This window comes from Microcebus murinus, chromosome 17 (assembly GCF_040939455.1).
Source record: "Microcebus murinus isolate Inina chromosome 17, M.murinus_Inina_mat1.0, whole genome shotgun sequence".
Classification (NCBI taxonomy): domain Eukaryota; kingdom Metazoa; phylum Chordata; class Mammalia; order Primates; family Cheirogaleidae; genus Microcebus; species Microcebus murinus.
Window position 1 is genome coordinate 34,537,081 of NC_134120.1, and position 22,497 is coordinate 34,559,577.

At 44.6% G+C, this 22,497-nt stretch overlaps 1 protein-coding gene across 2 annotated transcripts in view; it reads left to right on the forward strand.

Annotated features, from left to right (window-relative positions):
• Nucleotides 1–481: 481 nt before the first annotated feature.
• Nucleotides 482–22,497, forward strand: part of INO80C (INO80 complex subunit C) — a 32,557-nt gene continuing 10,541 nt past the window's right edge. The window contains exon 1 of one of the 2 annotated variants that reach the window (XM_012742143.3): nt 482–703. In XM_012742143.3, coding sequence (XP_012597597.3) covers nt 626–703 — 78 coding nt within the window. In that variant the 5' untranslated portion in view covers nt 482–625. Of the gene's footprint in view, nt 704–12,696; nt 13,148–22,497 lie in introns of those variants that run through there. The other variant, XM_012742142.3, reaches the window with a different exon arrangement.

The window sequence follows — 22,497 nt, forward strand, 5'->3', positions numbered from 1 at the left end:
GCTCTCTCAGGTATGTAAACTACAAGGTGTTGACACCTTCAAGAAAAACTACAAAATAACCCGAGTGTAGGTAAACTGAAGAGTTGCAAAAATGTACTAATGGACTTTTAAGGCTAAGTATTATTTTTATCTCGAAATAGTTTTTAATCTAGCAGGAGCAAAATTTTAATCATGTAAAATCCACATGAACGTACTTTCAGTTCATCTGCATTGTGGAGTGGGTGGCCCAGGGGGGCTGGAGGTGTGAGTAAACTGGGTCGTCTTCTGCTCAGAATTGTTCGGGCCACCTGCCTGTGTGTGCTCAGATACGGGCTAACACTTGGTCTCCAGAGATTAGGTAAGAAGGGGAAAATGACGCAGGCACCTGGTTGAGGTGGCTTTCTCTGGGCCGGAAGTGAAACTGTGATGTTGTCCCCAACACCCTCACTAGGGCTGAGCAAGTTTCCATTTTGCCTTTTCTCTCTGACCACAAGAGTTGCTGTCCTTTCTGACTCTTGATTGCCAAGACCTGGTGTGACCCAGTGCTGAGCCAGCCCGGGTCACAACAACAATAAAAAGATTTGAAAGGCAACAGAGGAAGGCAGGAAAACCCAAATACCCAGGAGACCAGGGCCAAGGCAGGGCCATGAGCGGATACAAAGACACGTTCAAGGACATACCCATGAAGAAACAAGGGTCAGAAGAAGGAGGAACTGGAAAAAAGGTAGATAATATTTAGAGACCTCATGGGTTTTGATGGTAAACATGCATATTTTAATAACTGCTGCTAGCTTGGGTTTGGGCCATCAGAATAAATACTCACTGCTCTTTGAAATACGGACCAACCCACCAACAATGAAAATGACTTTCAACCTTAATATTTGTTTTTGAAATAAAGGCATATTTTGTCAGTGAGTTCTAAAGGTTTTTTTTTAAAATAGCATGTGATAAAGCAAATAAAAATGTGATTTTTTACCTAAATTAATATTCAAGCATGATGAATTCTGCCTAGGGTGGAAGTAGATAGGTGGGGAGAGATATATCTGAATTAGATTCTGATAGATTTCTAGGCCAAAGGAATAGCTTGAGGCCTGGGCATGGAACAGCATGGAGTAGTGGGTGTAGTGGGGGCCCAGGCAGTGAGCAGTGAGACTAAGCCCTGGCCCAGGGGAAGCCTGGCAGTACCAAGGATAAAAAGATGGGCCTTGTAAAGTGTGGACAGGATACTTGCCCTCTCTACTCATGATACAGTGTAATGAAATGTAGGCAAAGTTGTTAGGAGATAGCAACTTTTTTTATATATGTTTTTAAGTTTTTCATGAAAAAATCAGGTCAGTCATTTTGCCAATAGGACAGCCAAGTAATATTTAAGAGATACAAAGATCTGACAGATAATATGCACAATCAGGCTAGGTATGGTGGCACCTAAGCCCCAGCTACTCCAGAGGCTGAGGTGGGAAGATTGCTTGAGCCTTGGAGTTTGAGGTTGCAGTGAGCTATGATAATGCAACTAGGCAACAGAGTGAGACTTTGTCTCTAAATACAAAAAACAAAAAACCAAGCAAACAAAAAAAACCCGTGCAATCATTTATAAGAGAAAGTTGTGTATGAAAAGATGTTCTCCCTGGTATTTGCTTTTTAGTGGAGCTGTTGCAGAATGAGTAGACATTGGGAAATTAGAATTCTTGTGCAATTTGCTATAATGACTGCCCTCAAAGCAGTCGACTGCCTATCAGGTGCTCTCAGGCAATATAAAACAAGTAGCTTATAATCTACTTTGAAAAATATAGAGGAACCAATGTGAAAAATAGCATAAGGTAGGATTTAACAAGGGGCTCAGTTGTGTAGTTCTGGCTGTCACAGTGACAGAATTTCAAGGAAAGGTCTGTGAGGTGTTGACAGGTTCTTAGGGAAGTCAAGTTGAACATCGGCTGGGCCTGGAAGAATGGAGCCAATCTGAGAGAGAACCTGCTGTTTGAGGGGGGAAAACCATGGGTGCAGAGGAAGTGGTGAGAGCCAACTGCACCAAACGCACCTGCCTGGCTGAGGGTCCTGAGTGAGGGGGCTGCAAACATCACCCAGGCATCTAGAATAGTAATCGTTCTCAGAAACCACTGGTTTCTGAAATATTTGGGTTAAATGAGAAAGAAGCTCTTTGTGAATTCAGCCCACAAGGTACCACCAGAACACTATTCAGATGCCAGCTTCATTCTTCCTGTGAGCTGGTAGGGATGATTAAAAACAATGACACTATCTACTATGGGTAAGGATGTTGATGCTAACAACAGCAGTTGCAATTGTTAGTTGTTGACATTTCTGGGATCATCATTATTTTTGTTTTTAAATAACAACCAGAGAAACTCAAAATAACCCCAAATAGTTTCACTGGTGAATTCAACCAAACACTTATGGAAGAACTAATATACAAAGTCTTAAAACTGAAGAGAAGGGAGTACTTCTGAACTCAGTCTATGAGGCTGGCATTACCCTAATAGCAAAACCAGGCAAAGACATGACATGAAGTGAAACTACAGACCAATATTTCTCACGAACATAGATGCAAAAATTCTTGATAAAATTATAGGAGATTAGGTTGTCTAACTCTCATGGGTATATCATCCAGTTCAGCATTGACAATTTCTAGATTTAATTTTAATCAATCTGAATATTTTGCCTCCATTGATTAAAAAAATTATAGCAAATCAAGTCCAATATTACAAGGATAATATATTATAACCAAGTGGGATTTAACCCAGGAATTCAGGGTTGGTTTAACATACAAAAACCAATCTAATTTGCTGTATTAATAGACTAAAAAGACAAACTATGTGTTGGCCTTAGTAGATAAAGAACAAGCATTTTATGAAATCCAACCTCCATTGCTGATTAAAAACTCTCAGCACACTAGGAGTAGTTTGCTGAGAATCTCCTTCCTTAACTTTATAGAGAACATTTACAAAAAAATCCACAGCTAACATCATATTTAGTGGTCACAGGTGAATGCTCTAAGATCAGGAAGAAGATAGGCATATCTGTGCTCATCTCCTGTTTGACATTGCACTGGATAGTCTGGCCAGAGCAGACAGCAAGAAAGAAGGAGGGAAGCTTTGACTGGCTCAGGCCTGACCCTGAGAAGAGGGCAGGTCCTCCCAGAATGCCTCTGATGTTCTCCAGCACACGACAGGACATTAGATACGCTGCTGATGCCACCAGTGTGGCCACAGTATAGCTACGTGACCTTAAAACATCCTCTAACCTCTTGGAACCTCAGTCTCCTAAGAGATGTGATGGGCATAATAGCAACTTACTAGCAGATTTGTTGTGAAGATTAAATGAAATAAGTACATGTGTGAAGGTGCTTGCAAATTGTAACGGGCCATCCCGGCATCTGGATTTGCTGCATTCATGTTGAGTGATGAGGGGAGCAATGAAATCCACTGAGGATGCAGCAGTGAGGTTTGGGATTTGATGAGCAAGGTGTACCCTAGTTGCTCAGGAGAAGCTGGGGATCGGGCCGGAGGTGTGGACTAACACCTGCTAAGGGGTGGGAGGACCAAACCCCAGAGCATGCCGGGCTGCGTCTCTTTTTTTATCAAGTGGGGCAAAGGTGGGGTATGGTAGTTAGTGGGAGTAAGGGGGACACAAGAGCCCCTGGATCAGATCCATTAGCAGGTCCCCTCCATCCTGTCTGTTCTCTTTGCTGACCATCAGAAGCTCTCTCCATCCTAAAGACTTCTGGTTCAGAGGAATATGATCTGACAAAAAATAACCCACAGTGGGGCACCAGGGATTGATGACTCAACACTTGACCTCTTCGGGGAGCAATCTGCCTTTTAAAAGAGGTCCCAGGGTCAAGGCTGCATCTACAATGGCTTTCCAGGAGTTTGGAGAGGTGCTGGGGCTCCTACCCAGGAGATAATTCAGGTCATATTCTTCTGCACAGAGTCCCCTCCTCCCAGACTGAGTTGATGAGTTGCTTACCCTGTAGGAGGGGCTGGGGGAAGGAGAGGAAGAGACCTCATGAGAGAATGAGGTTCAGGAGGAAGCACCATGTCGTCTGGCCGAGAATGGGAAGAGGAAGAGTAACTGCGGTGGTTTCACAATCTACCCATATCTGGCCCCAGGAAGTCGACTCAGTGATACAAAAGCCAGCTGGTCTGGGCAGTCACAGGGGATTGCCAGGAGGGCCGAGGGCTAAGGAGGATGGCAGTGGGTGTGTTTGTGACGTGTGTGGATTTGTTAGTGTGTGTCCGTGCATCTGGCCGGGTGGGAGGAAGCAGATTTCCTTTGCTCTTAGAACAAATACCTGATCAGGTCTTTGCTGTAAGGAGTGAGTGAAAGCATTCAAATCTTTAATTGAGGGATCACGGACCATTATGTTCCAGGTCTGGGAACAAACACTTGTCTTGTAGATGGCTGCTTCAGATGATGGGAAACTACAATGGCTTGTTCTGGCCACCACTTGGTTTGGCAAGTCCTCCTGTTTACCCCGCATGGTTTCGAGAAGCCATTTCACCTCTGGACACGTGAGGGTTGTGTACCTGGGGGGTGAGGTGAGTTTAAGCTGTGGATCCTGGGAGCTTTAACTGGAGAAAACAAAAAGGAACAAAATAGTATTTTCATGCTCTTTAGTTGTGATTTTTTTAAAAATCCAGGAAAGGTGAACAACTGGCAATCACTTTAGTTCTAGCTATCATCAGTTCCCATAGCTCTCTTGGTCCAATACCTGAACCCATTTTTGGGTTTGGAGTCCCCTTCCTTGCAAGAAGCCAAAAATGCCAGATCTGCATTCTCCAAGTCTCCCTTGCCCGAGGGCCTATGCATGGTTCGAGCACAGGCCACAGGATCCACCCACCCACCCAGGGCTCCACCTCAAACTTTCCTTTAAGAGAGCTCTGTGGGAAGGAGGCTGGCAGAGACAGTAGCACCCCACTCGCCTTGCTGGGGTATGGAGGAGGAGGTATGTGTCGCCCACGCTGGCCATAGCACTGCCTGTGCCATCAGCTCTTTTCAGACTCTGACCGTTCTGCCAGCTCAGCCTTACTGTCCAGGACAAAATAATCTCATTCTGGGGCCAAGGACTCTTCTTGCATATTTCTCTTGCTCACTTCCCACTCTTACTTTCTAAGCTCTTCATCTGGTCAGTGTCTTTGCACCAATTCAATCTCTGCACTTAAAGCAGTGTATCCGCTGGGCACAGTGGCTCACGCCTGTAATCCTAGCAATCTGGAAGGCCGAGGTGGGAGGATTGCTCAAGGTCAGGAGTTCAAAACCAGCCTGAGCAAGAGTGAGACCCCGTCTCTACTATAAATAGAAAGAAATTAATTGGCCAACTAACATATATAGAAAAAATTAGCTGGGCATGGTGGCACATGCCTGTAGTCCCAGCTACTTGGGAGGCTGAGGCAGCAGGATTGCTTAAGCCCAGGAGTTTGAGGTTGCTGTGAGCTAGGCTGATGCCAGGGCACTCACTCTAGCCTGGGCAACAAAGCGAGACTCTGCCTCAAAATAAATAAATAAACAGATAAAGCAGTGTATCTATGGCAAACACGTGTACATCTGTCATTTAGTGTCCATTCAGAGCTGTCCTGGGCTTGTCACAGGGAGACATCAGGAAGTATGTGACAGAGGAAGCACTACTCATGAAAATCACAAAATGAGCCAAGATTTTTATAGATGGACGTGGTCTCATACGTCATCACTACTTTAGAAATGAGGACTTTGTGATTTAAAAAATTTCATCCTTCACTTGAAGTTCCACTCGCATGTGATTTCTGCTGTATCCTACTGCCTCCCCCCTTGCGGGGGCATTTATATTTGGCAAACATATTATTCATTACAACATTCCACGAAAAAGTCTTTGATTATGTAGAATAATTGGGACTCTCATTTGCTGCTGGTGGGAAGGTAAATTATCAAGACTGTTTAGGAGTATTTACTAAACCGTTCTCTGTTATCGAGCCCTTCCATTCTTAGTACAACCCAACAGAGATGTGCACACCAAAAGATATGTATGCACAATGCTCCAATCAGCTTAATTCAAAAAAGCCAAAAGATCCTGGAAACAACCTCAATGTCAAGTAGAACGATGCAGTATGTTCCCACAATGGAAAACTGTACAGCAGTGACAATGAAGTACTGCTGCATGCTACAAAAATGAGTCTCACCAAAGACAAACACACAAACATACATACAGTATGTATATGATTACATATCTATGATGTTCAGAGCTAATCCCTGGTAGTAGAAGCCAGGAAAGTGTTAGCTTTGGGGTATGATAGCCTTTGGGATTGGCAATGGGATGAAGCCAGGACTTTAAGGTGTTGAGAATGTTCTGCTTCTTAAGCTGAATTATCAAGTGTGTTTACTTTTTAAAAATGCCTTACAATTTGTGTACTTTTTGTATAAGAGTTATGCTTTAATAAAATGTTTCTTTAAAAAATCTGATAACTCAGGTAGACAAAATTGGCTAGCTCACTTGGGAGATAAGAACATTGAAGCCAAAAAAGGTTACAAGACTTACCAAAAAAAAAAAAAAAAAAAGCCATTAATCAGCCAAACTAAATCCCCCAGAGTCCACACACTGAAGCACATGCCTCTAGTTTCTGAACACTCACCCAGTCCCCACCAAGGTCTCATTCATGGGCATCTGTGATTATTTTAGACACATTTCTAACACCTGTGGTGGTTTGTCATTTCAGTCCACAGCATATTAAAAACAGAAAATCTGTTATGTATATGGATGTGCTATGGGAGATGTATGAAAGCAATCCTTTAAATATAGAAAGAAAATCAGAAGGCAATAACTCAAACTGTATACTAGCACCATTCAGCATAAAGAAAAATGCCTTATCCGCCTGCTCATGCTTCCTTGTATTGGAACAGAGTATAAAAATGGACCTCAGTTCACACTGACAATCCCCAGTCTTTTTTTTTTTTTTTTTTTTTTTGTTTTTGAGACAGAGTCTCGCTTTGTTGCCTAGGCTAGAGTGAGTGCCGTGGCGTCAGCCTGGCTCACAGCAACCTCAAACTCCTGGGCTCAAGCAATCCTTCTGTCTCAGCCTCCCAAGTAGCTGGGACTACAGGCATGAGCCACCATGCCCGGCTAATTTTTTCTATATATATTAGTTGGCCAATTGATTTCTTTCTATTTATAGTAGAGACAGGGTCTCACTCTTGCTCAGGCTGGTTTCGAACTCCCGACCTCGAGCAATCCGCCCGCCTCGGCCTCCCAGAGAGCTAGGATTACAGGCGTGAGCCACCGCGCCCGGCCACAATCCCCAGTCTTTACAAAGAGTTCAGATCCTTAGTGTGAGTAGGTGGGGAACCAACTAGAACCTTTCAGAAAGAGCTTCTCAACAGCGTCAGGGAGTCACAAAAGTGAATGTGAGGCCGGGCGCCGTGGCTCACGCCTGTAATCCTAACACTCTGGGAGGCTGAGGCGGGAGGATCGCTCGAGGTCAGGAGTTCAAAACCAGCCTGAGCAAGAGGAAGACCCCCATCTCTACTAAAATTAGAAATTAATTAATTAATTAATTAAAAAATATATATATATAAAATGAGCCAGGCATGGTGACGCATACCTGTAGTCCCAGTTACTTGGGAGGCTGAGGCAGGAGGATTGCCTGAGCCCAGGAGTTGGAGGTTGCTGTGAGCTAGGCTGACGCCATGGCACTCTAGCCCGGGTGACAGAGTGAGACTCTGTCTCAAAAAAAAAAGTGAATGTGAGGTACCAAGTACCACAAAAGGCAGAAGCCGCCACACATGCAAGTCCAGGGACAGGGATCCAAAGAGCTGAGGCAGGGCTGAGCCTGGCTGGGGGTGAACTGGGATGGGGAGCAGGACAGCTGGACTGGGGCAGAACCCACTCACCATTCAGGAGCCCCAGTGCGAGAGGTTAAAAAGCAGACATAAAGGGCTAGGTCATAGGGCCTTTTAAGCAGTTTGAGTTTGTATAGAATGAATGATTTTCTAAAAAACTATGAGGATGTTTCATTTCTTGCTCTTCCAAGCAATGGCCATCTTCTTTGGAAAAGGTGGGGGATGGGGACCTCTTTGTCCCGTTATCCTCTGGGTTCTCTCCAGTGCCATGCTGAGGAAGAGGACTGCGGACAGCCCTGCCTCACACCTGTCCTCAGCCCAGAATGGGTCTCCTTCCCTCAGCCATGCCCTCTGCTGTCCCCAAGGCCAGGTCACACTCTAGGAGTTGGATTGTTTGGCTCACCTACTTCAGAGCAAGAGCAGCAATGTTTCATGAGGGAGGAGTAAGGGATACTATGGAGGAAGCCTCAGTTTCTCTGAGCCTTTCGGGGATTTCTTCATGAGCTTAGAAAATGAGCATCTCTGAGCCACCCTGTCATCTCTTGTTTTATTCCACACCCAATGGTCCCTAAAGCTTTTTGGCTTGATAGCTCACTGTGCAAGCATGGCTGACAGAAACAAAGTGTCACATGTGAATAAAAACAAACAAAAACAAGCAAGACAGCAGCAGAGTTAGGAGGCATGATACAAGGGGCAAAAATCAAAGCAGGCTGACAGTTTCAGAAGGCAGGTGTTGTCACAGCCCGGGGATTAGCAAATTTATGGTTTTAGGAGAGCAAAATAAGGAGAGAATCTCAGAGATGGGAAGATTATAGTAATTATAATTGTTTTCTTTCTCTATGGTATGCACAAAGAGTGAGTGTTAAAATAATAATTCATTTTAAGTAATGGGTGGGGCCTCTGTTAGCAGAGAGGGAAGGGCCAGTGCCCAGAGGGGGGTTCCCAGAGCTGGGTAACAAAAGCCAGGAAAATACCATCCTGGGAGCATGATCCTGCCTCTCTCAATGAAAGGTAAGTACCCCACTATTTTGGAAGTCCTGTGTCAGCCTTTTTGGGCCATATTTGTAATGCTAAATTGCTGTTTACTTAGCAGGCATGGATTTAAGAAGTAATCCCAGTAAGCAAAATGGCCCTTAAATCTATTTTCTCTCATTCAGACTTTGCAAAGCAATATTACCTGTTGAGGGCAAAATTTAGAGAGATTGCATGGGCCTTTGTGTACCAAGTATGTCTATGCAAGGAGCACGATGTCCGACTTGAGGGTCGCCATTCACAGTGTGGTCGCGGGCATTAAAGGGTGCTTCTGGACTTGAGCTGTGCCCAGCCTGCCTGAGCTCATGTGCCATTGGGCACTGCCAGGAAACTTCTCACAGGTCCCTTCTCAGGCCTCTCTCTCATGGTACCTTTAAAGAGTGGCTTTTCCAAATCTTCCTAGGACCCTTCCCAAAACTCTACCACTCTCCTCCGTCTAGCAGGTGATGTTACCTCCCCCATGAGAGGAAACCCAGGCTAAAGACGGAAATCATATTGGCTTCCTGCCACTTCAACTGCGTCTCTTCCAGGACCTGGCTTTCCCTGTCCCATTCCAGCTGTCAGGGAGGCTTGAGCTCCCTATCCCTCACTGGTGCTCCTCATCTGGTGTCTTCCTACTCAGGCTACAGGTGACTCTCCAGCCGGGGCAAGAGGGCCCTCTTCTGGCTCTGCCCTTCTGCACCGAGCGAGGAGTTTGCCGGGACAGGGAAACATGCCCACTCAGGTCCATGCTCCCCGCTTTTACAATGTTCTCTGGGTACTGGGGACCCCAGAATCTCCTGCTCAATGGCCCTATGCCCCTCTGGCAGGGTCTCCGTAGACCTCACCCTTGGGTTCGATGTGTATACCCAAAGGCCTGAGAGGTGGTCAACGGAGGCAGTTTATGAGGGTGGAGGACAAGATGGATGAAGCTTGGATGTGTGGGTTGGGGTTTCCACATATGTGCACACATGTCCCCTTTTGATGTCCTGAGGAGCAAGGTGGCAAGTGGGGGCTCAGGGCTGGGACGGCTCTCTCCACGCTACCACATTCTGAGCAGAACTCCAAGAAATCTGAACATTCTAAATCCAACTCTGGCCCTGACCTATGAAGGTACATTTGCCAAGCTAGGAGGGTAGAACATATTTTATTTTACATTTTATTAGCTTGATTTGCACATTTAAATATCAAGGCATATGGTAGGTAGGCCTCCGCTTGTATTCTTGCCCTGGATCCTGCAAATGGCAGGGTCAGGCCTATTTTCAATCACTCTTTCTCTCCAGCCTTTAAATATTTCCATGCATCTGTCAGGCGAGAAATAAGCAAGCAACTAAGGGAGCAAAGGCCCCTCCCCAGCCCCCACTGGCCCGAGCTCTCTTCTTGTAGATACTGATTAATTGTTTAAATAATGAGGCTCTCAGCAGATTGTCACTTAGGGTTTGCAATGCTCTGAAAGCAGTGATGAAGAAGAAACTGTTTCTGCCCAAATGAGCTTATGACCCACAGGGATTTACCACATGATATACTTTGGACTGGGATGAAGCAAACAGGCTACTTCCAGAAGGTTCTATAGAGATGGTATCCCAAGAATGAGTGATGTTCTCACACTCTCGAGAAGACTGTGCCTGGTCTCTGAGGATCTCCATCAGCTCCTCATTGCAGTGGGTTTGCACAGCCCCATAGCTCAGAAGTTGCAATGCACATCTGAGTTGGAGATTTTGAGGGTTTTGACTGTAGCAGTTTCTATATTTCTCTGTCATCAAGAAGTCCTATAAAACCTGGAATGGCCATTTTTCTTATAGTGAACATGACTGGCATATTTCACAGGAGGTATCAGAGAAGATGAGCAGTGTGTCATCTTCCATTCAGTGGCAGCATGATCCCAAATATCCACTGTGTTTTCCTGAGATTTTCGAGAGACAATAAACTAGGCACTCTGTGTCTCAAATGATAGGGGGTAGCTTACTTAGCAAGCACATTATTTGTTCTTGGTCATTAAGTTTTAACTGGGATCAAGACTCTGGCTGAGCCGGGCGCGGTGGCTCACGCCTGTAATCCTAGCACTCTATGAGGCCGAGGCGGGCGGATTGCTCAAGGTCAGGAGTTGGAAACCAGCCTGAGAAAGAGTGAGACCCCCGTCTCTACTATAAATAGAAAGAAATTAATTGGCCAACTAAAAATATATAGAAAAAATTAGCCGGGCATGGTGGCACATGCCTGTAGTCCCAGCTACTCGGGAGGCTGAGGCAGGAGGATCGCTTGAGCCCAGGAGTTTGAGGTTGCTGTGAGCGAGGCTGACGCCACAGCACTCACTCTAGCCTGAGCAACAAAGCAAGACTCTGTCTCAAGAAAAAAAAAAAAAAAAGAAAAGAAAACTCTGGCTGAGGTTGGTTAACTGGTACACCCCAGTGAGGGGATTAGCATTCCAGGGGAAGCCCTAGCAGCCTTTGTCAAAGGAAGTGTGGCATTGGCAAGGCACACAGGAGCTGCACATGCCAGCAAGGATGCTGAAGAGGAAGTGCCTGAAAGGGCTCACATGATAGCAGAGGTGAGACACACCCTGCAAGTTCTCAGGACTAACTGGGGAGGGGATTTAGGGGAGGGTTAGACCCTGTCTCAACACATATGCTAGCAGAATATAGGTCATCAGTGTTAATTTATCTTTGCCAATGGATATGTAAACCCGAGTTACATATGCAGCAAAGTGTATGGAGGCCCCACATGTGCCAACACTGGGCAATGACTGGTGCTGCCGAGATGGGTGTGGAGCAGGTTCCTCCTTAGCCCAAAGCTTTTGCTCTCTTCAGTGGATGACCTCCAGCATTTCTCTCACTCTCTTTGTTGCTATCATTTGTTGATGCTTTGCCACGTAATCCCTGATGACTCTGGCAACTGCTCACAGGAAGCTTAAGTCTAGCTGAGAAGACAAATATAATGTCTTTCCTTCCCAACCAGATTGGGGGCTCACTGAGAGCAGGGACTATTCTGTTTTGTTTGTCCATATAAAAGGCAATGAATATGCCAGGGTACAGCAACTGCTGCCTGTAGTACCAGCTAGTCAGAGGTGGAGGCAGGAAGATCTCGAGCCCAGGAGTTTGAGTCTAACCTGGACAACATAGTGAGATCCTCTCTCTAAAGATACCCCCAAAACCAAAAAGGCAATCAATAGGTATTGATGACCGAAGCTTATGGCAACATGAAACCACACCAGAGGGATAGGGAACACTGAAAACAGCATGTCAGTGTCAGCCAAGATAAGAAGGCTGTGTGGAAGTCAGTGAGACCGGAGTAGGGTGATATTGGGAGAAAAGCAGCTTCCCTCGAGGGAAGAGGGGCTCAGCTGGTTGTTGGAACTAATACAAGTGAAAATTGAGCAAGAATGCAGGGATCAGGAGCACAGGCAAGGCTGGAGAGATGGCAGGTCTCTGAAGACCTCTGGAACCATGGGAAGCCACTGAAGGGTTTCGAGAAGGGGATAGGATCCTCCAAACGCACATTTGTATCCTCAAAGAGATCATCGCAAATCATTTGTAGTGATTGGGCTGGAAGACCAAAGGTGAAAGCACGGAGACAACTCACAGACAACGTGCAAGTTCCAGGAGAGAGATGATGGTGGCTGGAACAGGGTTATGATAAAGGGGAGAAGTGAAGGACGACTCCAGGGTTTTTGTCTGAACAACTGGTGGATAATGGTGGCAATTACTATTTATATATAAACTTCTTCCGCGTGGGAAGGCAGCGACCAAGAGTAAAGCTTGGCCGTCTGTCTAGTCCACTGAGAAATACCCGGCTGTTCCTCTTACAGACATAAAAAATGATCAATCTTCTGCTTTAATGTGAGAAAAGATAGCATGATTATAAATTATAAAAAACGTAGTTACTTAAAATGATCGGGAGGTGTTCTATTCCTCTACCACTGGGCATTTCCAAGCGCGTGCCCCGGGGCCAGGTTCCGAGCGCATAAAAGTATCAAGACGCCGCCCAGCTGACACCTTCCCTCCCTGACGGAATAGGATACTCCGACCTCCGCCTTTTAGATGCCACCAAGAGAAGTCAGCGAGAGAGTGGCGAGTCCAGGCCGGGTTTTCAAGCGCCGAGACGGAAGTAACAGCGAGCCGGAAGTTCCAGGGCCCGCCCTGGGAAAGAGGTGGGGGGGAACCGGAGAAAGACTACGGGTGGGATGGCGGCTCAAATCCCCATCGTGGCCACCACTTCCACTCCCGGGATAGTCCGGAACAGCAAGAAGAGGCCGGCTAGTCCTTCCCACAACGGCAGCAGTGGCGGCGGCTATAGCGCCAGTAAGAAGAAAAAAACGTCCGCCTCAAGCTTTGCACAGGTACGCCATCGCGCTCCTAGTGTGCCCCAGCGCGTGCGCGGAGCGGACGGGGCGGGGCGGGGGCGGAGCCGGTGCCGGAGCCGAGCGAGAGCGCGTGCGCGGGGCCGGGTGGGGCGGAGCCAAGCGAGGGCGCGTGCGCGGGGACGAGAGTGGGGCTTGCGGGCTCTGGTGCCTAGCTACGTGATGGCACATGGTGTAAATGAGTAGTTTTTTTTCCTTACCTTGGACACTGGGGCTTCGGTTAAAGAATTTCCCGGCTTTTATGGGGAGGAGAGAGAAAAGAAGGTGGGGAACTTAGTAGAAGGGTCGCCTCTTCCCATCGAAATCGCGTTTAGGGCGACGCCCAGGACGTTGCTGAGTGTCATTCATAAGTGAGCCTGTACCCCCCTCTTCCATCCTGCAGACATTTACCAAGTGTCTTAGACGTGCGTGGCGCCCTAATGTCCTACGTGGATGCACACAAAGATGTGTTGATTCGTATGACTTCTCTCATCCTGAGCAAAGTGCTTCTTTGACCCTCGGTTTCCCCATCCTAAAGTGGGTTTGGGCCAGATGTAGTGGCTCACACCGGTAATCCCACCACTTTGGGAGGATTGCCTGCAGCCAGGAGTTCTAGACCAGCCTGGGCAACAGAGTGAGACCCTGTCTCTACAGAAAATAAAATAAATCAATAAAGTGGGTTTGGTCTTACCTCATGGGGTTGTTAAAGGTATATGAAATAATGTTTGTAAAGCACTGAGGTCAGCGCTTGGCTCAGGCGTCAGGGCATCTGTAATCGAGGCTCCACAATTCCTGCAAAAGATTTTAAGCAGAGTGACTTGATTAGATTAGCGTTTTCTCTGGCTCCTGTATTTTATTCAAAGCAATAAAAGAGCGTAGATGGAGTGTGTTACTTTGTGCACACTTTGTGTTACTTTGTTACATTGTGCATATGGTGTGGTATCATTCACCTAGCCAGCAGCTGTTCTAGAAATGTTAACTACCTGTCCTTCCATAGGTAATTGCGAGTTTTTTTCCTTTGTAGTACTTTATTGAGTACTGCAGTACTCAATTACATACAGGACAATGCACATATATTAAGAGTAACATATGTATACACATATGGCCATCACCCAGATAGAACATTTCTAAGAGTCCAGAAAATTCCCTGGTGATCCTTTCTTGTCAGCACTCTCTTACCTCCCTGACAGAGGTAACTACTGTTCTGCCATCTCTCACAATAGATTGACTTTGTCTGGTTTCAAACATAATGTAAGTTATCATACAGAACATGCTCTTTTGTGTCTGTCTGGGTCCCTTTTAAAAACAATGTTTTGAGAGTCATTCTTTCAGTATATCTGATGCATTGTATAAACATACCATACCTGATGGACATTTGAGTTGTTTATAGATTTTGGCTTTATGCGTAAGCTGCTCTGAACATTCTTATGTGTACATTCTTATGCAAACATTCTTATTCTTGTAAGTAGTGGATATATGCTTTCATTTCTCTTGGGTAGTAGTGGAATTGCTGGGTCAGAGGTAGGCACACATTTAACTCAGTATTAAACTATTAAACAGTATTTCTCAAATTGGTGGTACTGTTTTTGCATTCTCACCAGCAAAGTATGAGAGTTCTAGTTGCTCTATATCCTCAACAATACACAGCACTGTCAGTCTTTTTAAATTTTAGCCATTCCATTGAGTGTGTAGTAGTATCTCATTGTTTTAATTTGTTTTTTGGATGGCTAATGATATCAATCACTTTTTTGTATGCTTATTGACCAATCCAAAATCTTTTGTGAAGTGCTTGATTATTTTTTCTAATAGAGCTTTTTAAAATTATTCATGTGTAGGAGTTCTTTCTTATTCTTGATTGGAGTCCTTTGCCAGGTAAATACATTTGAGTACATTCTCCCAGTATGCAAATGGTATGTTTTGATATCCAGTTGTTTCAGGACCAAAGAATGTAGCCCATACATATTGGGAGGGACCTCTGTTTTGACCCCAAAGGTAACATTGATCAAATCCCCCTACAACAAGCTTCAGAGAGTAGCCAGAGGCCTTCAACAGGCTGGAAATTCCTAATCAATATGGTGGCAGTCACGACTCTGATGGCCTCAGAGCTCTTGCTGAGGGGAAGGTTAGACGCTCCCTTGAGGTCTTCTTTATCTGAGCTGCAGCCTCTGGAGAGGCTGGAAGAATAGGACATTTCCTGAAATAATGAATTCTTTTGTCTTTTCTCTTCTCGTCTTAAAACCAGCTGGTGTTTAGCTAATGATGTGTAACAGCCAGTCACCCCATTTCCACCCTTATGAGGAAGTAAAAAACTTGGCTTCTGTCTCCAGGAAGGAGTCTTAGGTTTTTCTGTCTTGCTCTAGTCCTGCCACCCTGGTTCCCTGTTACACAGCAAATGCATGCATTAGCACAGTACTGCCCCGTGGGCTGCCTGGAATCTTCCTGAGGTGACCCTCATCTGTGTCCCTTGCTCAGCTTTCCCTGTTTCAGTTCAGTTCAATCAGCAAGAATTTATTGTATTGTGTTTCTGTCATGTCCCCAGCAATATACTTAAGACATTTCAAAGGGTTATAGCTTGTCTCCATCCTACCAAAACTCTCCCAGGAGGAGAGAACGACCTACATACATTGTATTAGTTTTCTACTGCTGCCATTACAAATTACCACAAATTTAGTGGCTGAAATAACACCCATTTATTAGTTCATGATTCTGTAGGTCAGAAATCCCAGCATAACATAATACTCTGCTCAGGATACCACAAAGCTGAAATCAGTGTACTGGCTGGGCTGAAAACTCTGGGGAGAAATTTGAGTTTCAGGCTCATTCAGGTTGTTGGTAGAATTCTGTTCTTCTGGGGCAGTAGGCCTGCGGGTCCCTGTCTGCTAGCTGGCTGCCAGACCCTGCACATGTCCCTTGCCACATGGCCTTGTCCATCTTCAAAGCTGGCTGTGGAGAATATCCCTTGTGTCCAGTCCTTCTCATGCTTATATCTCAGACTTCTCTTATTGCTGACTTCTGGACTTAGATTTTAAAGAGTTTATGTGGCCAGCCATCTCAGCACTTTGGGAGGCCAAGGTGAGAGGATTTCTGGGAGTTTGAGACCAGCCTGGGCAAAATAGTGGGACCCCCATCTCTACAAAAAGATAAAATTAGCCAGATGTGGTGGCATGCATCTATAGTCCTACTATGCCTCTAGCTTACTCAGGAGGCTGAGGCAGGAAGATCACTTGAGCCCCAAATTTGTGGTTATATAACAGAGTAGTCACCCCTTCTCCCATAAATATGGAAGGAAATATTCACAGTGGGGTATATATAACAGAGGGAATGGCCTGAAAAAACAGCAAAAATATTTTCTGTCTCTTTAAAACATCTTCCACTCCTGGAGACCTGAAACCTACATCCCTGCCTCAGGCCAGTGGTTGGGAGGGGCAGGGTAAGTCTTTTGTTCTTTGTGCTACAGGTGGTGGCTCAGCCCAGACAGGTAGAGGGAGATCCTGGGTGGGGGTCCCGGGATTGTCTTCAGCAGAGATGGGATGATCAGAATCACCAACTGTAGTTCAACAGCAATTGCCTGAAGCTGAGAACCCAGCCTTTAAAAGCTCTGCATTTCTGCTTATTATTATTAGGACGATGGCATTTCAGACAAGAGTCTCCATCCTCCTCCTTTGCCAGCAAAGTAATAAACTTCTCTTTCCTTCTCCTCAAACCACTTGTTCTTGTTTTTTCTGATGCAGCCTCAGGGGATAAGTGCCTTGAGCTTTTGGTGACAGTTAACTGTGAGCTATGATTGCACCACTGCATTCCAGCCTGGGCAACAGAGCAAGACTCCATCTCTAAAAAAAAAAAAGGACTAAGTGATTAGGGCAGGCCTAGCTGGATAATTGCCTGTGTTTAAGGTCAGTGGATTTGAGACTTTAATTACATCTGCAAACCCCTTCATAGCTGTGCCTAGATTAGTGTTGGCTTGAATAACTGGGAGAAGATGTGTGTACACCAGAGGTGGGAAACTTTGGGGGGGGGAATTCTATCTATCACACATATGAAACAATCAAGAAGACATAGTAATTTCTAACATTGAACCAAAGCTAATTATAGGTATTGTCTCATGTTTGTGCCCTATTGTGGCAGGGAGATGAGTACTCAGTGTGGTGATGGTAGTCAAAGGAGAGGTGGGGAGGCAGAGGGACTTGAGGTTGAGTTTGAGGGTTTATATGGGGAAGCATCCCAGCTCAGTGCTGTAAATGTATAAGATTAACTCAGATTTCCCAAGGTTTCATCAGTGGGGATGTTAAGTGTTTTTCTACAAATGATTGTCTCTCTTGAGTTAGAAGAGATTTTATAGATCTTTCACCACCTGTTTCCCTACTTTCATAATTTCGGCTATATTGTTTCTTAAAGAAAAGCAAAGCATGTAAAACTTTCATGGAGATTTAAAATTTACAAAGGGCTTTTATATAGGACATTAGAGTACTCTTCAAGATTGTTGAAAATAACTGATATAATGGTTTCTTAAGGTGAGTTTTACTTCCCAGAAATATGCATGCTGTTTCTAAAGTAATATTGAGTGCATAGTTGAAATTTAAGGATGCTTAGAAATTTATGTTTAGAATTCCTTAGGAGTTGAAGGGAATATTTTTGATCTAAAAGTATTCTGAGGAAAGTATTTATAGAAGTCTCTTTTTCTTTTTTTTCTTTCTTTTTTTTTTTTTTTTGAGACAGGTTCTCTCTGTTGCCCAGGTTGGAGTACAGTAGCACAATCATAGCTCGTAGTAACCTCAAACTCCTGGGCTCAAGTCATCCTCCCGCCTCAGCCTCCTGAGTAGCTGGGACCACAGGTGCACACCATCACGCCTGGATAATTTTTTTTTTTTTTTAGAGATGGGGTCTCACTGTGTTGTCCAGGCTGGTCTCAAACTCCTGGCCTCAAGCAATCCTCCTGCCGTAGCCTCCTTAAGTGCTGGGATTATAGACATAAGCCACCATACCTGGCCTGGAAGTCTCCTTTACATCAGTCTTAGAAAATACTATTAAATAGTTTTAAAAGTACAAAAACAATTTAGTTTTATTATTCCATCAAGATGGATCTTTAGTTCAGCAGAAATTACTGTTAAGTGTTTATGCATGCTAAATTGCACAGATTGTCTTAGAATTATAATTCTGTGTGTGGATTTATATTTCCGGTGTAACTGCTGTAAGTGTTGATTAATAATGTCATGAAAGTGCAGTCCTCCATTCATTCTGGTTGTGTTACTTTGAAAGGATTAATGTTGAGTTGGTGGGTTGGGAAGTAGATAACTATGCTAAAGTAAAAGAAATAACAATGAATTATTAATAAATTAATATTTATTGAGCATTTACTATATGTGCAGGCACTGTTCTAAGCACTTTCTAAGTACTGTCTCATTTAATCCTCCAGACAACCCTCTGTGAGTTGTTATTCTCATTTTACAGATTAAAAAATTGAAGGCAGAGAGAGGTTAAGTAACTGGCCCGAGGTCACACAGCTAATAAATGGTAGAGGCAGCATTCGAAGCCAGGTAGGCTGTCCAGAGTCTACATTCTTTTTCCCTAACCGCCTTTCTTGATATCACTCCATCAATTTCTGCATTGGAAAATGTACCAATTGGATCAGTGATACAACCAAATTCATGGTACAGAGAAATGCTTTTTGAGGGAATTTTACTGGATCACTGTAGGGCAATTTAGACTTTTCAAATGCCAGTTAAAGTTGTTAAAATTTACTGAGAAACCAAATTAACCTGAGACTGACAGTTACTTGATAGACTTTTGATTTGTGATGGTTAATAAGCAGTTAATAAAACATCTAAAGTTGAGAAGCAGTAGTTGTCTCTCTAGAAGGATAATGCAGAGTGCAGATGAGGATGGAATCTTCTATAATTGGAGACAACCAGAGGATGCTGGACTGCTTTGGTTTATTCATTCAAGAAAATAATCATTCTACTGCAACTTCTGTTAAAAAAAAATTATGTTAATCTTAAGTCTTAAAAGTTATTCTTTTCTATTTTTAAAGTTACTTTTTTCCATATTTAAAGTGGACATAAAAAGTCACTCAGTCTCCTTCCCCAATAACTACTATAATTTGTGTTTTTTTAGATGTAGATATAATTTTTCATAATCGTATTTGGTGTATAACATCGTGTACCCTATTTTTTACTTAGCATTATTTTGTGAACATTTTTCTGTTGATAATCTTCTCATTAGACTTTAAAAAGTCTAATAGACTTTCATAACTAATTGACTATATTATGTTCCAAGGAAGAAAGTGTTCTAATTAATGTATTTTATTGAATATTTAGGTTGATTTTATTGAATATTTAGGTTGCATCTTGCATTTTTGCTGTTTTGAGTAACCCTATAGTAACTCTGCAGTTTTGACTACAGTCAGCTATTTGAGTCTAGAATATTATTTAGATAGATATAGCTTGGCATTTGATTTTTGGGGGATAAGACAAAGGACATTTTTCTCCTTTCTTTTTAACCACAGACAGAATGCCCAAATTATCCTTAGGTCTGAGTCATTGTCGAGCAGCCTGCTGCCTAGAGAAATGAAGCCGTTTATTTGGGTGTCACAGTTGGGCAGAATGGCTGGGACCCCAGGCCTTGCTGACTCCGGTCTGTTAGTGACAGACATGTGCTTCGTTAGTAGCAGGTTGGGTTTCTGTTCTCTGGGACTTAAATCAGCTGTTTTAGTCCTGCAAGGAGGGGAAAGCCCTGAGCTAGGCATTTTCTTCTCTCTTCTCCTTAAGGGTGTTCATTTCTCGGGGTGGGACAGTTCAGTGTCTTGGTGTTAATAGGAATATGGAAACTATACATCATTTTACATTTTATTTTATTGCATCTGTGCCTTACAGAGTTGATTTTCCCTTTGACTGAATAAAGGGAAAATCTCCTTCTCATCCTGTCATTGGTAGACACAGGGGTCTCAGCTGGGCTGATGCTAGGGGAAGGGAAGAAGGAGGGGGTAGTAACATGGGGGAGGGGTGGGGGACAGGAAAGAAAAGCAGAAAAGCAGTTCTGGTCTAGGTGGCAGTGTCTGGCTAGTGAGGGAAGGGAGCCCTCCACCATTCCAGAGGCAGGAGGCAGCTCTGGAATTGGGGGTGGCTCAGCTCATGTCAAAGTGGCTTCCTGTCTTTGGCCCTCTTCTGCTTGACCTCTCAGGGGTTGTCTGGCCCTGCTGACAAGGGAAGAGCAGAAGACGGAGAAAGAAGCCAGCAGGAGGGGTCTGTTTTGAAAATCATTGCTTTAGCTCATCCCTTTCATTCTCTTCTCGACTCTTCTCTAGCTGGCTGCCTGCAGACTTTTGACTCTCTTCAGACCACCCTCCCCTTGCTCTCAGCAGATGCGCTGGTCCCACGGCCTTTCTCCCTGGCAGAACTTGACTGTCCAACCCCCGCTGACTTGCCGAGGTACCTGCTTTCCTGAGTGGCCTCTGGGGACACTCCACCTGCGCCAACCTCATTGAGGTGCCTGTGTCTGCCAGTGTCCTCGTGGATCTCCCTGGGGCCTTGGAACTAAAAGGCAATGTCAAAAGAATCGCTGTATTCCTTTCCTTTCAAAGGGCACACACCATCTTTGAGCTTCCCCACTGGGAGTCAGTGAAGAGGAATAAATAGAAAGGAAGAAATACGGTCTTTGAGCATTTCTGGAGTGGAAGAAAAAGCTAACTCTGCTGCCCGGGGGACGGGGCCCTGGGAGCTGGGCAGGTCTGTGGATATTCTGTCATCGTTGGCAGAGGCCTCGGGGCTGGCTTTAGCCTTTCCCTGTAGTAAAATCTTCTCTGCTTCTTTAGCAGTTTAGTTTTTTTTTTTTTCTCCCAGGTGGAAACAGTATTGTATCAGTAGTCATATTCTTTATGAAAAACTCAGACAATAAAGTAGAAACTTAAAGCATATCTGGCCCCAGGAAATCTCTTTCATATTCTGCCTGTTTTCTCTGGACTAGACTCTTGAGTTGTTCCCAGCCGTGTTGGTTTTTCTCTTTTGATGTGCTGCCAGCTGGGTAGTTCTTAGTGTTGTTTATCTCTCTCTCCCTCTCTCTTATTTAATTTAGGCCACTCTGTAGGCCCAGCCTCCTGACAGTCCCCGGGCAGGAGTAGCCTTGTGACACAGCCCCATGAACTGTTGTTAGATTCCTTGAGAGAATGGCCTCCTTCCCTCTTCTAACTGCTGGTGGCTGTCCTGGGACCAGCTCACCTTATGTTCCCTCCAGCCAGTAGGCCTGGGCTTTCTCCTTCACCCCATGCACCACCTCCTCTTGAACAAAATCACAGCCTCAGGCTCATTTGCTGTCTTAACAGCTGGGTGTGCCCCAGGGCAGAGCACTGTATTATTATTATTTTTTCAATCCTCTAAATATTTCAGTGTGAATTTGCTAAAACCAAAGGCATTCTCTTACCTACAACTGTTGGGAAAGAGGGTGCATGGGGGAGGTTGAGGGAGGTTGTGAACAGAGGAGAGGCAGCCCAGGTCCACGTGCAGAGGCCTGGAGAGCAGTCTGGGAAGGTGCTTATGGAGAGACCATTCCGAATTTTATCAAATCAGGGAATGAACTTTGATGCAACACCGACACTTTATATACAGATCTTATCTGGTCCAGGTCCCAACCCAGGGTCACACTTTGTATTTAATTGTCACATTGTTTTAGTTTCCTATAATTTGGCACAGTTCTTCTGTCTTTATCTTTCATGACCTTGATACTGTTGAAGAGTACTAGCCATTTATTTTATAGAATGTTCCTCAATTTTGAGCCCCTCTGACATTTCCTCAAGATCTGGGTTATACATTTTTGGCAGGATTGGGAAGTGATGCTGTCTTCTCCTCAAGGCATCCCATTGTGGCACACAGTGGCAGTGTGGCCTGTCATGGGTGGTGTGAGCTTTGGGCACTTTATAAGGTGGTGTCTGCCAGGTTTCTCCATGGTAAAGCTATTCTTTCTCTGTTTGTACTGAAGCATCTTGTGGGGAGATACTTTGAGACTATGTAAATATCCCATTTGCCTTCATACTCTTGCCTACCACTTGTAATGGCCATTGATGCCTTTTGTCTGAAATAGTTATTACTGTGATGGTTGCCAAAGAGTGATTTTTCTAATTCAAATCTTCATTCCTTCTACATTTATTAATTAGAATCCTACTGTGAGGAAGAACTTTCTCTTCTTTCCCATTCATTTATTCATTTAAAAAAATTTCTATTTTTATTTTATTTTGCAGAGATGGGGTCTCGCTATGTTGCCCAGGCTGGAGTGCATTAGCTATTCACAGGTGCCATGATAGTACATTGTAGCTTCGAACTCTTGGGCTTAAGCAATCCTCCCACCTCAGCCTCCCAAGTAGC